Below are 18,444 nucleotides of genomic sequence, written 5' to 3' on the forward strand. Positions count from 1 at the left end.
AGCTCGCAGCGTGGCACAAAGTGACCCCGCTGTGAGTTTGTATATCTGCTAGTGTTGACGCCAACGCTATATGTATCTATTATACATTTGTCAGTCATGCTGTATATATTCATACAATACATTTTCAGACTAGCAAGACTTTTTTTTTCCTTTTACGTTTTAAAACTTCTGAACATTTACCATGATTCCTTTCTCTTCCAGGTCTGCCAGGTTTTGGTGGTCCAGGTGCCCCTGGTCTCCCAGGACTGCCAGGTGAGTTGTTCACACATTCTACTGTATAATGCCTTGAAACGAAAGAAAACGGGCACTACGAGAGCTTGTTAGACCTGTCAGTTATGACTGAGAGCCAATTTATATTTTTTATTTTTATGAATGCCCTATTTCGTCGAACCAACCAAAATAGCTTGTAGATCTAGATGTAGTGTGTCTGTGGGGTTTTATAAATATTGAACCAATGAAAAGTATTAAGAAGAGCATTGGAAGTTGGAAGGCAGGTTATTTTTCCCCCCCCATTTCCTGAAAAGTCACATACAGGGACATACAGGTAGTCCGTCCGACAGCGACGACATACATGTGTCAGCGGTTTGCCTTAATTTGTCTTTTTTCCTAACGTCCTTAACTTAATTTCCATCCAGGTTCTAAGGGTGACTCCGGTCTCCCTGGCCCGCCCGGCAACCCAGGCTTCCCAGGCGCAAAGGGAGACGGTGGCTTCCCAGGTCTCCCCGGCCCGTCAGGCCCCATGGGACAATCCGGGCCTCCAGGAGTGGCCCTTCAGGGTCCCAAAGGAAACCAGGGTGGCCCAGGTCCCCCAGGAAGAGGAGGTACGTGATGGAATGGCAGCGGCATCTCCCCCACACTGTTCCACGTGCCCGATGTTGCTGTCTGGTTTTCCCCCGGTCTCTCCACTTGGTCAAGATACTGTATTAACAATAATTACCATTGGGGTTTTTTTATTGACTGCCGAGAAGGTCTTATCCACGGCCTTTCAAAACCCAACGCTTCACTGCCGAAGACGGTATTTTACGCCCCGTTGGTCTTTTCTGTGGTTTACGATAGATGGCGCTCTTCGCCAACGTATGAATGGTTCTAGGTTCTAGCTTCTAGCTAGGTTCTAGCTTTTCCCAGATTGTGTTTTTGGTCAAAACAGGCTTTATTCAACGGCCCATAACTAAAGAATTTGCAGTGCCAATGTATTTATTTACGCTTTACGGTATTTTTATCTGGTCGCAGAGATTCTAAATATTTTCAACTCTGATGGACACGGCCTATGTGTCTTGCTAAGGTTCATGTTGAGTGAGCAAATTTAAAACCAGACAGCAAACTTGAGCACTTGTCATGTGAATGCCTTCCATGTTGACATGTATGTGTTGATTTGCATGGGACATGGTTTAAATAAGAGCCACCTCACTGAGCACAGTCACACACACACAATCATTGTCAAGTGCACACTGAGCACGCCCGGACGCCGGGACAGAAACGACCTGTCCCGCTAACGCACCGCACCCCACCCACCCCTTCACCCCCTCTCCCAAACAGGAAATGCTGGGGTGCACTTCCCTCACGCACCAATCACTGTCTCTCACCGGTGGGGGGAGGGGGGTTCTGACCATTCCCCCGAAAGAGCATGGGTTCCCCCTTAACATTGTTATTCCTGTTTTTCTTTCCATCCATCCATCTTCCTTGTCTTCCCACCCACTCCCTCGGTTCCATGAGGGAACATGTAATCTATCCATCTCTCCACAGCTCTGAAGTCTGTGTGTGTGTGTGTGTGTGTGTGTGTGTGTGTGTGTGTGTGTGTGTGTGTGTGTGTGTCAGAATGTCTACCTGTGGTCAGTGTGATGTGCGTCCTGTGTTTCGTGTAGTCTTGTAGGTTCATATTGAGACAATGTTGGTTAAACGGTGGAGCCAGAAACAGACCCAACGCTTCTCTGCTGCACTTTAGAGGAGGTTCATTTTTCAGGGAATATCTAAATACAATTAAGCTTCTCTTAGACAGACACAGATCCATTAGGATGTGTAGGTAGTTACTCATTAACTTTGTCCCATCGTATTATGTAAGAAATGTACGTGAACTGTACACCGTACAATTTTGGCATTTAGCAGACACTCTTATGCAGAGCAACTTACAAAGTGTGAGATTGGAATAAGCAGAGTGAGATGGAACTCTAGTCAATAAGAAACAAAATAAATATTTAGTGCAGAGAGAACCTACACTACAGTATGCATACCAGGTAAACAATGATCCTAGCATCTGCCTAACTAACATCTAAATCACTTTCTTAGCATTTGTGGTCGAGAAAAACAACAAAGCTATGAAACAAGAACATGATAACATGATGTGACTCCAAAGTCCGGTCAGTAAAGTTGTGGGTTTGAGTCTGGCTTCTCTCGATGTGTTGTGTGTCACAGAGCGATCAGTCACCTGCATGAGCACCATGTCTGTTCCAACCACCACGTCAGAGAACTAGTCCCAACACAGTGCTGGAACTGCTGGGCTCAGACATTAGCCAGACACTTGTGTGTATAACATATTATAAAGCATGTCTTAATACTTAAGGGGACACGTTGCCAATTTTCAACCTAAATCCAATTGTTTTGATGTGAGGAGATCCTATATGGTGTGGCAAAAATACTGTATGTGTTATTGAGCCACAATGGCGTGAAACGCGCACTTTCCCCATAGACGTTTTAACATAGTGTGGAAGAAAACACTAAATACTTTAAGATACGTGAACAATATTAGTGAAGTAAATGACCTGCAGCATGCCACAGTATCCTCCTAGCTGAGACCAGTAGGACACCAGCACTGTGAAACGCTCCCTCCGTGGAGCGTTATTGGTGGGACTCCGTGATAAAATGATTACATGACATGTTAATGGCTTCCTTTCCTGTTGGCCCCACCCAATGTGGTGGGACGAATCGTGACGAATCGCACACCCGACGACCGCAGGTCCCGCAGGTCAGAGAAACGGTGTCCGAGACCTCTGCTGTTTTGTTTTTTCATCAGCCGCTGCTCTAGAACCATCACAATATAGAGCCATTTTAACCGCACTGTACCAGAAAGTTCACCTCTTATCTAGGGCTGTTTTCACTGCACTGTTCTAGAAATGGCCTCTCATTATCTAGAACGCCAAGCTTATAACCTCACAATGTTCTACAACTCTCACTTCTTAGAACAAGCGCCTTGAGTTAAGAGACCTGTAAATATCCTTGGTTTACACTGACATGGTTTCAGATCAGAATTACTAACAAGTCACTGTTTTCTGCCTGTCATTTCTGACCACTGCCCCTTTCCCTAACTGCAACTCTTTATCGTTTCTCTTCTGCTCACTGATGGTAGTAAAACGCACCTTTGAAAAAGTAAGCACTTTTGCTTGAGACTTGAGATGTCTATTGTATCTATAAGAGATTACCCACCATATTAAGTTAAGATATTGGCATGGTAGTGAAATCACACAAATCTATTAAGAATCACACACAATTACCACCCTAAAAACTAACTTGCATCAAACCTTAAATTATCAAAATGTATTTTTATATTTGTCAGTTGATTTCTCTGTTGAATTAATTTGAGAATAGCTGATCATAGATTATGGTGCAATCACAAGTATACTGTTACATATTAAAGAAAGCTAATGTTACACATTATATATGATTATATTTGTCCATATATCCAGAACCATCATTCCTGTCTTTGATTAGCGTGACTGTGTTGCTATGCTAACCTTTGCTCTTATCTAAAACCTCTTGTTTTCTTTGTCAACCTGTGCCGTCAACCTGGCCCTGCTAACCCGGGGAATTCTGGGAAACATAGGTCCTGCAGGTTAGACTTCAATGGTTTGATGGTTGTGATGTATTGCCGTTATGTTGTGGTGCATTATAGGTTTTGATTTGGTTGTTTCGGGGTTTTAACAAAGTCAATAATGTATTGCTGTTGTGATACATTGATATATATGATTTGGTCTGTGTCTGTGTCTGTGAAGGATTTTAGGCGTAGGCCTAAGAGCAAGGTGACGGTGACATTTACACCCGTTGAACATATTTCACACAACAATGATGGTGTGAAAAGGGATTTCCAATGACAAGGATTTAATTTTCATAATGTTCTTATAATAGCCTACATTTGACCATTCCTACATATCTCAAATGAAAGAAAATGAATTGAGAACAGATTGACTGTGACCTTTGTAGTGACCCCCTTATGCTTTAGTGTTACTGGAAGTGATGTTCTTTCATTGTTATAATGAACAGAAGTACATTGATTGTACAGTATATGTATGTACTGTTGGCATTAAGAGGTGCTTTCCTTTTAACCCGTTTTACCCCACAGGACATGTGATGGACCTCAGTCAACACATTCACAGAACAGCACAAATACCAAAAATGGACTGTATTTGCATTATTGTTGCCTTGTATTACATGTTTTGTAAATATTGTGAATGTTTGTGTGAATAATGTGTATGTGGAGCCTAGCTAACTAGACCATATACCTACAATGAACTAATGCCAAATGAATATCCTTGTTGGATTCTATTGCATGTGTTGTTTGTGAGTCTAAATAATCTATGTAGCTTTGATAATTTGGGATACATAGAAAATGTTGATTCATCAGTGATAATACTTTATGTAGCAAGGCTATACCAATTCACTTTTAACTCATTCAGTCCATATTAGAGTTTGACTACAGTACATTCAGCCTTACTGATGACAGAAAGAGCATTTTTCATTTCAAATGTATTCCTAACAAATTCGAGACTTGGCTGAAATTAAAGTGAATAACGACAATAACAGAATATGACTGAATGTCAGGTTTTTGTACCGTACGGTGAAGGGACGGCCCATTATTTCTCTGTAGCTGACCTTTGGTCCTGTGCGTGTCGTGTGAAGGTCCTCAAGGCCCCGAGGGTCCACGCGGACCAGGAGGAAGCGGAGGTCATAAAGGAGACAAGGGTATTCCCGGCGCTCCCGGTCAGCCTGGCTTCCCCGGATCCAAGGGAGAGCTCGGGGGTCCTGGATTCCCTGTAAGAATACAATATAATCTGATTTGTTGCATAACTAGCATGTCTTTGTGCATAAAAACAATGCAATACACTGCGACGGTAAGTCAAGATCTGACCCTGTGTCCATGTGACTGCTAGGGGGGCGCTGGAACTCCTGGTCCTTCAGGTCTGAAGGGAGACGGCGGACTGCCTGGCGTTCCCGGATTCCCAGGTCAGTTGGTTCCAAATATCAATGTCCAAAATTCCCATTTCAATGCCCCGTATGAAAAGGGATTTTTTTCCCCAGTTGTTTCTAGGTACAAACACACGCAGTGTAGTAACACAGCACACAACCTTCAATATATACGATTGCGGACATTGTAATTAGTAGTAGGCACTAGGCAGGGCGCCTCGTATAGGCTATGCCTTACTCATAAAGAGATCCTGGCTCCGCACCTGGCAACATATAGCCAATTCTAATGATAGCTGTAGTTCTAGTGGTGTCAATAGTAATAATCAATCAATTATTTTTGCATAATTGTCAGTTGTTTTCCATGTTGAAAAATGTCCATACATTTTTTCAAAAAGAGCAGAAATAGCGACCTACAAGCTTACAACAACAATGATTAAATGTGTCAGATTTTGTTGTATATTTAAGTTAATTGTCACATCTGCCCTGTGCAATTTGTGATCACGAAGCCTTAAAGGCAAACTGCAAATTGTAACGTTCCAGTATTCAATTAAAAAAACAACAACAATTAAATTGTTAAGCGCAGTTATTTGTGTGACAATTAATCGTCAACTTTTGTAAAAATGTGTAATTGTATAGTAGCAGCAGTAGTGCTATAATCAGCTTCACCACACATTTGTCCCCGGATGGGGGACGCTTCTAGGCTCTAGGGTTCATGTGGTTAATGCAGCATATCAGTCACCTGTGGAGGAGTTTCAGAGTAACCTTCCCATGTGGTGTGTGTGTGTGTGTGTGTGTGTGTGTGTGTGTGTGTGTGTGTGTGTGTGTGTGTGTGTGTGTGTGTGTGTGTGTTTCAGGACAAAAGGGAGACTCTGGAGTGCCTGGTTCTCCTGGTCAACACGGTGATGCTGGAGATGTCGGACATATGGGTACGCCAGAATATACATTTCATGAATGAACGGTTAACGTTTGCGATGAAATCTGTGTTGTTGCATTTTAGATATTGCACTTTTAGTTGATGCTCTTATCTAGCATCGGCATGAAGTGGAAGTTACATTCCTAGACCGTTTAATGGTTACATTGGTTCATTTCTAACATGGTAGCCAACCCATACTAATAAAGATGTTTGTGTTTTACTCAGTTCTGGAAGTTTCAATGCATTCAACTAAAAGGAACAAACACGCATGCACGCACACACTAAATATAATTAAAGTAAAAATATATACTTCATTATTTCTTTTGACACTTTCTTTCCGTTGTCTTTGACGTGCAGGTGCTCCCGGTGACCCCGGTATCGCTGCTGCCCCCATCGTGGTGAAGGGAGAGAGAGGAGCCCCGGGTCAACCGGGTCTCCCCGGCGGCAGAGGCGGTCCAGGCGGTCCTGGACGCGAGGGCGGTCCAGGTTGGTGACCTCGGAGGCAACCCTTAAAATCAGCGACGGCACTGATATCAGTGTGGAGTGACATAAAAGTCACACCAAACACACAGATAACAATGGATTGGAGACATACACATGGCAGAACGTTCCTTCCGTCTACTCACTCTGATTCTGATCCTATAGGTCCAGCAGGCGCCAACGGAGACCCAGGTCCGGAGGGACCCCCAGGATTCAGCGGACCCCCTGGCAGGAAGGGAGACTCTGGACCCGCTGGATCCACAGGTATAGGTTCAGTCTGGATCAGGAGCATTCAGTCAAACTGAGTGAAACGTCCCACGCCAGGCCAAGCAGATGTACTATAGCTTTTTGAGCGGTGCACAACTGCTCCAATAACTGGCCGTGTGTGTCGGACCTATGGTGTACGCCAACATATGTCCGTTTAGAGTAAAAACAGCAACAATTTACAATTCAGGCATTTAGCAGACGCTCTTAATGCAGAGCGACTTACATTAAGCAAGAACAAAAAGCATGGGGAATACATCATAAACATAAAAAGTAGTTATCTAGCAATACCGGATACCACTGGTTGAAGAACCATCGGCATAACCTCTCTCTCTCATCATCCACGCAGGCCAGCGCGGCTACCCCGGGCCGCCCGGTTCCGACGGTCTCCAGGGCCCCCCGGGTCTCCCGGGGACAGCGTCCACGGCCCACGGCTTCCTCATCACCAGACACAGCCAGGGGTCGGACGTCCCGTTCTGCCCCGACGGCACCAGCCTCATCTACGACGGATACTCCCTGCTCTACGTGCAGGGCAACGAGCGAGCGCACGGACAGGACTTGGGTAGGTGGCATTAAACTCATCGAGACCAGACAGAATGTCTTCTAAAATAAAATATGTTTTCTGAAGAAAGAAAAACTATATTTCTATGTCAGTGGTTCTCAGACCGTTTCATGTGAAGGACACAATTTTTTTTTTGTAATTGGCCGCCGACCCCCATATGAAAATATGTTTTTCCAGGGACCCACCTAGAAGCAAAGATTTGAGTTAAAAACGTTCGCTGTGAAAGAATACAGTACAAAGATTTGCACACGTTTTCACGATTAAAAAAATAAATAGCCGATCTGCTATTTTTCAACAGCTAAAGTTTAAAATAATGGTTAATGGTTATAATCAACACTGCTTATTTCTCTCTCTCTCTCTGACTTTGTCAGGAACGGCGGGCAGCTGTCTGCGTCGGTTCAGCACCATGCCCTTCATGTTCTGCAACATCAACAACGTGTGCAACTTTGCCTCGCGCAACGACTACTCCTACTGGCTGTCCACCCCCGAGCCCATGCCCATGGCCATGGCTCCCATCAGCGGAGAGGCCATCAAACCCTTCATTGGCAGGTAGGAGGGAGCACCAGATGAGAGGGGTTGAAGGATAGATATGGAAGGGAGGGATTGAGGTTGCCGAAAAAATGCTATATATTGAACACATCCCCGGGCCTGGTATTCATTAATTCAATGTGACGCGACATCACGCCGGTGTACTTTTTAGCCTGCAGAGTGCACACTACGCCGACAACAACTCTAAGTCTAAGGTATGTTAATGTGTATGTGTGTGTGTGTGTGTGTGTGTGTGTGTGTGTGTGTGTGTGTGTGTGTGTGTGTGTGTGTGTGTGTGTGTGTGTGTGTGTTTCTAGGTGTGCAGTTTGTGAGGCTCCAGCCATGGTCATTGCAGTCCACAGCCAGACCATTCAGATCCCCGCTTGTCCCGCCTACTGGGAGGCCCTGTGGATAGGATACTCCTTCATGATGGTACACACACACACACACCCACACGCACGCACCCACATGGACCCGACTTTGTCTTTGAGCCCCATCGGTCTATCTAACCCCATGTCGCTTGTTCTCCTGACAGCACACCAGTGCGGGAGCGGAGGGCTCGGGCCAGGCTCTGGCCTCTCCCGGCTCATGTCTGGAGGAGTTCCGAAGCGCTCCGTTCATCGAGTGCCACGGCAGGGGGACGTGTAACTACTACGGCAACTCTTACAGCTTCTGGCTGGCCACCGTAGACCAAAACGAGATGTTCAGGTAGGGAGAGACCCACCATGTTTCCTTGATCCAAACAGGGGAAAGTCACTTTGGAGAATTAGATTATTAATTCAAAGCATACATTAAGTGACCATTTATTTATGATGCATTATTACAGGTTAAGGCTAGCTAAACAGCAGCACTTAAAAGTCATAAAATAATTACCTTATTTATTTGTTTATTTTAATTTTGACACTAATTACGGCTCTGTTCCATTTAGTGTGCAGTGGTTCTCAAACTTTTTAATTTCAAGGACCCCCATGACTCTGAGAGAGTGTGTACACTCGTTATACACCCGTACGGGGCCATTTGGAACACACTCAAGGACACTTTGAGACCCACATGGTGTAGCAGAGTGTTTCCAGTGAGCCAACATGTACAATAGCAGCACCCTGACTTTGTTTGACCAGAATGGAGTTTTCATTAGTATCAGCGGCCCATTGGGTCTTATGATCAAAATAGGAACATTATATGGCGAGTTAAAAATGAAATAAAATAATTGCCACGGACAAGTCCATTGATGACCTTTCCCCTCTGACGCCCCGTACAGGAGACCCCAGTCGGAGACGCTGAAAGCGGGCAACCTGAGGACGCGCGTCAGTCGCTGCGTCGTCTGCATGAAGAGAACGTAGCGGCACGGCAACGCAAGCCAAGCTAACGTTGCCGGGGACGACCGCCAAGCCCACCAACAACAACAAGAGATCATTGGATGATAGGGGGAGAAGGAGGAGCCGACGGCACACGTGTCGCGATGTGTTGGAATTCCGACGGTGTCTTCAGGAAACGTTAAAAAAAAAAAGGAAAAAGGATAAAAAAGACAAAAAAGAAAACAACTGAATTTAATGGTGCTACTGTGCGACACAGCACAAAAAAAAGAAAACACAAGACAAAACTGACGTTGGTGAATCTTTATATTTTAGTCGTCTTTTTTCTTTTTCTAAAAAGAAGTACCTCACAATGAGAAAAAAAAAGAAAAGAAATAACCACACAAAAATGGTGCCATGATGGATGGGACAACAAAAAGTTAATGTTTTTGTTTTCCTCCATTCTTTCTATTCTTCTCTCCCAGTAGAGAATTATCTCCTTGAGATTTGATTTTGATGCGCTAGGTGCGAAAAAAATAATGTGGTACATGCATTTCTAGAGAGAAGTGCTCCCTTTGGGTGTTTTTTCCCCTTCTTATTTTTTAGTTCCCCCCCCCCCACCCCCCGTTTTTCTTTGTTTCATTTTTACTAAGGAGTGGATGGTCTCCACGGTTACCAAATCGGCACTTTGACTTCGGAACATCCAAGAAAAAAGAGATGCACTGACGATGAGCTTCCCTTAGTAAGACTGCCTCTCTCGCTCTCTCTCTCTTTTTATAGGATTTTAATTCACAAACTCTTTGTTTTTGTTTTGTTTTTCTCTCCCTCTCTCACTTTCTCCGTCAAGCCTACATCAGGGGCCGTGTCCATAGGAAATACAGATTTTTTCCCCCAACGGATAAGCGTTTTGGAAATCATCTCTAGAGGGCGCTCGCACTCTGCATTTATTGATGCCCAGTGTCCACAATGCGAACGCGTTGTTGTTAGCACAAATAGCTTAGCTGAATGAACGTAAACAGGGAGTTCTCGTGTAACGACTCGCGGTCGGCTTGTAAATTACAGGCTTTGTTAGGGACACAATCGGGAGGATCAATTGACTGGTGGCGCCCACCTCTAAAAGTGTAACTTTTAGAGAACACTTTCTGTGGACACTGCCCCTTAAATGAGTCGGTGTCGCGTGCCAAAAACAGCATACCTACAAGCTCACAGTGCGTCGCGCGGCTATTTTCAGCGTGCGGGACCGCCGTAGAGCAAAGTATAAATCAAGCTTCGTTGTTCTGTCACTTATTTTATTTCTTTGACGTTTCATTCGGTGGTACTAACCCTGCTGTAGACCGAGTCTTCAAATGATAGGCCTCTCTCTCTCTCTGTCTCTCTCTCTCTCTCTTTGTAAGTAATGAAATGTGTATATTGTGTAAAACACCTTTTTTGTGTATTAGGTCATCGGTAACAGCTTATTTGTTATGAAAAAGAAAGTTTTCTGGGTTTTCTTTTTAGCTTGCTCGCTCACTTATTCGTGCACACGCGTGCATGCACACTTACGCGCACACGCACACACACACACACACACACACACACACACACACACACACACACACACACACGCGCAAACACACACAAGTATTCAATCACCCACACTCCTTCACTCAGATATTGTACAAAGTAAGGCTTTCTATGAATGAAACAGTATTTTATATAAATATAAAATAAAATATATATTTGGGGGAAAAAGAGGAAAAATGGTTTTAGAAGCTATTTGGCTGCAGGGGGAGATAGGTCATTTACATTGACAATGAAACACAAACACGTTAACTACTGAGCACATACAGAGACATGTTTTTTTTTTACCCTGAGACATAACATTATTGTATGATATTTACAACATCAATCACTTAAACCTTTTTGTATTCAATATTCTAGCAATAATCGTTGTTGAGCTGAATAATAATAAAAATCTAATGGCGATAAGCTTTTTTAGAGAAGCTTTTCAATTTCGGGAATGTGATTATTCATGCGAGACGAGGGTTATAGTTGAAAACCTTAATTCCTTGAGGAGAGGGACCCCAATATTTAGATTTGTTTTGTTTTAGAACATTTCTCGGTGCTGGGCTTTGCTATGATTAAAGGAGGGGGTGGGCGGTGGGCGGTGCCTTGATTTTATGGCGGGGGGGGGGGGGGGGGTCGCTTCACCACAAGCTCCCTGATTCGCACCCTGACTTCCAATCCATTTCCAGCACTAATGTGTATTAATTTGTACACACTGTAACCACCAGTCTAAAGTGTTCACACTTATTCCTGTAGGGGCCGGTATTGAGGTCCCTACGCTACATTTCAATCCGGTTTCTTTGTGGTTCCTGGCGTTTCAAGAGGAGTTGCGTTCATAACTTTTCCATGTACTGTATACGTCTTCATGAGCTGCCGCGGGGGGAGGGAGATTAATGTATACGTTCCCTGTGAGGTTTTTTTGTTTTGTTTTTCAAAAAACTGCTTTTATGAATTACAATTGTTGTGTCAACCTGGGGTGTGCGATCAAGAAAATAAATGTGTATTAATTTTCAAAAAAGAAAAAAAAAGAGGAAAATCTTGTTTTTATTTTTGTTTTGCCGTTTGTTTCGTTTTAGTTTTTTCCATGTTATGTTATCCAGAAGTTGTTATAAACTTTTAAAGACTGAAATAAATACTATGTCCAAAGCGTTGTGATGTGAAGCTATGCTTGAGGAGGAGTTGAGCCTTTTAATCATGATGTTTAAGCTCTGTGGCAAGATTAAGGGTTAAAGTTACAATTAGATGCAATTAACCCATCTGAAAATATGTTGTTCCAGGGACTGCCCAGAAGCAAAGATTTGAGTTAAAAACATTCGCTCTAAAATAATTCCAAATTTGCGCCTCATTTTCATGATTTTTCAAAAATAGCAGATGTACAAGCTCGTAGCTTGTACATCTGATGAGCTTGTATATCTGCTTGTACATCTGCTATTTTTCAATAGCTAATGTGTAACATAATGCTTGGGGTTCCCGTCCTGAATGGGTTAAAGCAGGGGTCTTCAACTCCTGTTTTAAAGTATTTGACACCAGCTTGAGTCTACGGAAATGAGAAGTCGGCACCAAACACCACAAACTGCAAACTGGATACTAAAGTGATAAGAGCTTGCTACAAAACACTAGGTTGGCCAGCGACTTTTTAGGTTGCAAATATGTAATACTGACCCTGATATCTCTCTCTCACACACACACACACACACACACACACATGTAATGAGTCTCTGCCAGTGCAGGCCTGCTATGCAGTAATATACAATTCTTTAAATGGACCACCAGAGGGAGAGCTGCCACCTTTGTGAGGAAAACATTAAGCATCATACCCAAGTTAGATGGCTGACCATTAATCTAAACCAGTGGTTCCCAAGGACCACAAAATTGACACTAATTAGCCCGCGGACCCCCATAAGAGAAGACTTTTACGGCCCTAGCAGTGATCCTCAACCCATTTAATTTCAAGGACCCCCAGTTTGACATGAATCAGTCTACGGACCCCCATTTAATGGCATTTATATCTCTGGGACCCCCCAATTAATATTGTAAAATCAATGTTAATTTAAATGAGCTTTTTAGTGAGCTTGTAGATCGGCCATTTTAACAGTATTTACCTGAGGAACAATATTTACCTGTCAAACTAAATGTAATGCCTCAACTCAGATATATATGATTATTTTGGGTGGCTTGAAAACCACTAAACTGTAGAGTCAGTCATTACATTGCAAGTCAGAATGATTAGTCAAAATCCCATTATGCACTCTGTGTGTGGCTGCAATTTGTTTTATATTATTTTCTAAGCCATTATTCCATCCATCCATTACGTTTTTGATGAATAAAATAATTGGAGTGCTTATGCAAAAATAAATTATACTCACAATGCTGTCATGCTCAAAATAGGACAAGAGAAAAGAAAAGAAAATAAATAGAAGTGTATATCTTCTATTTTCAACAACATGCCTTTTTGAACAGTTTTTACAGTATGTAGGTATAGGCTATAATGGAATGACCAAAACGGGATGAATTATGAACTGATTATTGTATTAAATTATCAATATTTATTTGTTATAACGGATGGTGTTTGTTGGATAATCAGTACTAATCACTCAACGGTCCTGCATAGTGCATACCACCTGTTTTCAATTTGCACATAACGCAGGAGGCAGCAGGAGGTTGCTTTACTGAAATCCAGCGCTTCCAAACTCCAACACTTAGAAAACAATAACCTGGAAGGAATTTCTTGACATAAAGTAGCTCATAGCATGTCTACGGTGGATTTTTTCTTTTAATTAAACAAACACTTTGCGGATAGAAAGAAGATATTTCAAGCTTTTCGTACAGCTTCAATATTGGTGACTTTGACTTCATTTAATACAATTAGATTAGATAGGACTTCCTCTGTTTGGATGTACAGTGCAGACGGAACAAAACTCTGCTCCGTAATTAGGAAGTATAGCCAAGAAAATAATCGATCTTCAAGCTTATGGGGTATAAGGCAACCTTATATTAGGCACGGGTGCCAAGTTGCCAACATTGGCACAGGGGAGGGTGATCACTGGCACACTGACATAAGTGCGAGACATCTCTTAAAATGTTGTGAATTAAATTAAGTCCCCTCAAATCTGCATGCAAATTGTATCCTGCACACAATCTACGTTCATTCAAACTCTGAACTCTCATTGGGGAGAGAGTCGTCAGGGATATGTTATCCAATGATCACTATACAATGTCCCGACGTGAAAGAAAATATTGCAGAAGAACAAATAACGGTTGTTATGTATAGCCTATGGACAATCAAAATATGTTGGAAATATTTTTATTATGATTTGGTGTCATAATTAGGCTTAATGTTGATATGGCACACTGACTATATCAAGAAAAGAAAAACACGGCCTTCGCGTCAAAAAGGTTGCAGACCACTGAGGCTGAGCTACAGTGGATTGGCTACTGTATGTTCGGCAGAGACATTTGGTGTATAGGGTGAAAAATGGAGAGGGCCGAGTAGTACAGTATAAGTACAGTACAGGTCTCTATTTTTGAAAAATCGAAGAACGACTGACACAGAAACATAGCTTTTTCAGAAAACTGTCAGGATGTAGAAGACATTTTTAGAATCTGATCTCAGGTCAGAAATTAAGTGGTTAAGCATCATGCAGATCCATTATGTTTTTTTTAAGTAGAGTGATGTCAGGCCTCCCACAGAGTGATGCTGAGCAATGAGACAGATAGGTGAACCGCTGACACACACCAATAGTGTGTGTGTGTGTGTGTGTGTGTGTGTGTGTGTGTGTGAGAGAGATATCAGGGTCAACAAGCCGGCATGGATTTTGGATACACTCTCTGACGAAGATGCTAATAGCTGTGCTAATAGTGGAAAAGCTGTGAACACACACACACACACACACACACACACACACACACACACCAGTGTTGTTTTGAAACACTAGCAGCAGTGTGCATCCCTACTGGTCGGTCCGTCAGTAACGGAACGCTGCGGGTCACATGTTGGTGTTGAAATGCACCCCACCGAGATCCAAAAAACCCACCCAGAGGGACCACGTGGAATGAAGCTGCTCTGCTACAAATGGACACTCAAGAGGAGCAAGCACACACACACACACTGGACGCACACACGCACTCACATTTGTGAACTCACAGCACCCACCATACCTCCTGAACTTGATGAAGAGGTCTGTGTCGATGACTGTGATGGAATCGTCAGCACCACCACGCATCTCCCACGGTTAGGGAGGTCTCTCCTATAGGATGACGTGAGCCCTCAGGCTGGCCCCTTCAACGTCACCACGCATCTCTCCTATAGGATGACGTGACCCCTCAGGCTGGCCCCTTCAACGGCACAGCCAGACACCTAGTATGAGACACATTATAACATATACAGTGCAGTGCATGACTTAACCCATTATGATCTGAGGATTGAGGCTATTTAGAGGGGGAGGGGGGGGGGGGGGGGGGCTTACCTGGCGTCATGCTCCTTTGAACAGATGGGTGTGGTGGGTGGTTCAAATGTGTTATTTTTATTTGTATTTACTGGACCGGAGACTGGAGGACTGGCGGGAGACTGGACTCAGTCTGGTTCAGGACTGGAGAGTCCTTCTGGTCCAGGACTGGAGAGTCCTTCTGGTCCAGGACTGGACCGGAGACTGGAGGACTGGTGGGAGACTGGAGGACTGTCGGGAGACCAGAGGACTGGTGGGAGACTGGACTCTGAGTCCTTCTGGTCCAGGACTGGAGGACTGTCGGGAGACCGGAGGACTGGTGGGAGACTGGACTCTGAGTCCTTCTGGTCCAGGACTGGAGGACTGTCGGGAGACCAGAGGACTGGTGGGAGACTGGACTCTGAGTCCTTCTGGTCCAGGACTGGACCGGAGACTGGAGGACTGGTGGGAGACTGGAGGACTGTCGGGAGACCGGAGGACTGGTGGGAGACTGGACTCTGAGTCCTTCTGGTCCAGGACTGGACAGGACGACTGTCGAGAGACCAGAGGACTGGTGGAAGACTGGACTCCGAGTCCTTCTGTTCCAGGACTGGACAGGAGGACTGTCGGGAGACCAGAGGACTGGTGGGAGACTGGACTCTGAGTCCTTCTGGTCCAGGACTGGAGGACTGTCGGGAGACCGGAGGACTGGTGGGAGACTGGACTCTGAGTCCTTCTGGTCCAGGACTAGAGGACTGTCAAGAGACCGGAGGACTGGTGCGAGACTGGACTCTGAGTCTTTCTGGTCCAGGACTGGAGGACTGTCGGGAGACCAGAGGACTGGTGGGAGACTGGACTCTGAGTCCTTCTGGTCCAGGACTAGAGGACTGTCAAGAGACCGGAGGACTGGTGCGAGACTGGACTCTGAGTCTTTCTGGTCCAGGACTGGAGGACTGTCAAGAGACCAGAGGACTGGTGCGAGACTGGACTCTCCCGCACTGGAGAATCCTTCCAGGTCCAGGACTTTGTAACTATTTGGCTCCCGGGTGGTTTTGTACAAGCTTCTAAGACTATTTTCGGCGTAGGACGAGTCGACGGAGTATAAAACGTGCGACGTCAGGACTTTGCTTTGCGGCGACAGCTATATGGTATAAACAAAGATGGTTAATGTAGTCTTGGCCTGGTACTATAAAGCGCAGTACCGTCTACCGGCCAACTAAAATACTGGTGGGGGAGTATGGGGGAGATCCTGGTTTCTATTCTGAATTAACCAGTGTGATCCGGCCTAGCCTCGCGTCACCAGGCTTTCCACCTCGGAGGAAAAAACCTGGTCTGTGTTCCAAAAGCGCTGTGCGAACAGGTCTGGAGCGGTTTTCATAGTAATCTGCGATATACGGTCTCAATTATGCTATGTTCTTGCATGTAGGCCTACATGTACACAACACACATGTACAATAGTGTAAAAACATCTTAGAGGAAATGACAATGTGCATGGAAAACTATAATGTATGTTAAGGGTACAATACAGTACAGATCAAAGCTGTAGATAGATTTAGGTAGATGGTAGTGTGTCTCTCTCTCTCTCACACACACACACACACACACACACACACACAGAAGGCTTGTACCTTTAATTGTGACCGCTCTCTTTGTAAACACTGGGTGATGTCTGAGTGACCCTGAATTGTGCTGATTGTGCAGCATTCCAAATAGTTAACACAATGAGACATACTTTACGCACATTCCACAGAACAGCCTGTCAGGTGCACTCACTCACTGTATGTTGTTTTGGATCCTGTTTCAAGCATTTCTTCGGCCTTATTCGATCATGCAAGGGGAAGATATTAGAAACGGGTCATCATTTTTCCAAATTATGTATTCATTTTGTGGACGTGCATGAGCTCAGCTGATTCCAGCTCCCATGACTGTGATGGACTTTAGAATGTTTTGTTGGACTTTGGGTCGACAACCTGGGGCAACCTGGATTAACTAATCCAGGATTTAAACCAAAACCAGGCTTGTTAAATCCTGGTCCGTACAGCCTGGTTTATTCCGTTCCACTAATCTATTCCAGACTTACTGATACAAGGACTTAAGCTTCTAAAATAAATACTGCTGCTGTAATAAAATAAGAGAAAATACTCTCAATAGTGGATGATTAACTACCCCAAAAATATATACATTTTACCACTACTCTTAACATAAAACTTAATAATGAAATCGTCATAATAAATGTAACAGAATCCTTAATATTGTAAGGATAATAACATTGTAGCATGGTGATATTTGGCCATAACTCCCTCCTCTGAGGGAGCTACCTTTGGGGAAGGGGGTTGTTGATCCAGACTGGTGAACCATATGGGTTCAATGGAGGCTTGGAGCGATGCACTTCTTGGCCCGTTGGTGGGTGAAATGTCACAATGGTAATATGTTGTATAACAATGAGTAATGGTAACATTTAGTAATGTTTTCACTTTTACAAAAAAAAAAAATACAAAAAATAACCTGATGCATTTGATTCTTCTTAACAACTTCTTAGCAAACCAATTCTGGGGGAACATTCCCCAAAAGTAGCTGATCTACAAGCTCACAAGCTGTCATGAGGTTGTGCGGCCTATATATTTTGGTTCTTTGTTTTGTATATAGGGCTTAAATTTGTCCTTTAATGGCAATGTGCACCTACAGTATATTATGTTTTAATGCAGACTAATAAAAAATAAGGCAAGTGTGGAGAAAATCATTGGTTTGTGATCAGATTGACTGCTTAATGAACAGTAAAGACATCAGGATTAGGTTAAACCTGGCTGTTAGCCTGGTCTGGAGCAGGCTAAATCCACAGAATTAGTTTCGATATAGTAACAAGCCTCAACATATCCAGGTTAACTGGCTAATTTAAACTGGCAAGATTAACCGGCTTTCATGAAACCGGTTAATCGCTGATCCAGGATATATTAAACCAGGATATCTGTTAAATCCCGGTTTAATCCCTAATCTTGTCTAATCAAAACAGTAATTTCAAAAAGGCAAAGCCTGACCAGATTCCCACAGGATCTATGCCCCTGATTTTTTTCCCCCTCTACAAGAAATATTTTTACTGTATATGTTCACCCCAGAATATGGACACTATAGGTTTGAAGTCAGGGAAGACAAGACAACAATTGCCGATGCTCACAACGCATGTATGGATGCACACAAGAAAAGGTGTCTTTATGTGTCACATATATTGGCGTGAATTCAGATCAGACTTGAAACAAGAATTTAGAT

The 18,444-nt window shown here is 43.7% G+C and overlaps 1 protein-coding gene across 1 annotated transcript in view; it reads left to right on the forward strand.

Annotated features, from left to right (window-relative positions):
* Nucleotides 1–11,902, forward strand: part of col4a5 (collagen, type IV, alpha 5 (Alport syndrome)) — a 71,055-nt gene extending 59,153 nt beyond the window's left edge. Inside the window, exons 38-49 of the mRNA XM_080792689.1 lie at nt 202–252; nt 636–821; nt 4,888–5,021; nt 5,139–5,211; nt 6,027–6,098; nt 6,443–6,571; nt 6,731–6,829; nt 7,179–7,391; nt 7,763–7,940; nt 8,237–8,351; nt 8,455–8,627; nt 9,178–11,902. Coding sequence (XP_080648815.1) covers nt 202–252; nt 636–821; nt 4,888–5,021; nt 5,139–5,211; nt 6,027–6,098; nt 6,443–6,571; nt 6,731–6,829; nt 7,179–7,391; nt 7,763–7,940; nt 8,237–8,351; nt 8,455–8,627; nt 9,178–9,259 — 1,505 coding nt within the window. The 3' untranslated portion in view covers nt 9,260–11,902. The remainder of the gene's footprint in view (nt 1–201; nt 253–635; nt 822–4,887; nt 5,022–5,138; nt 5,212–6,026; nt 6,099–6,442; nt 6,572–6,730; nt 6,830–7,178; nt 7,392–7,762; nt 7,941–8,236; nt 8,352–8,454; nt 8,628–9,177) is intronic.
* Nucleotides 11,903–18,444: the final 6,542 nt, after the last annotated feature.

The sequence above is a fragment of the Protomyctophum bolini genome, assembly GCF_963924005.1.
Source record: "Protomyctophum bolini genome assembly, chromosome: 20".
NCBI lineage: Eukaryota > Metazoa > Chordata > Actinopteri > Myctophiformes > Myctophidae > Protomyctophum > Protomyctophum bolini.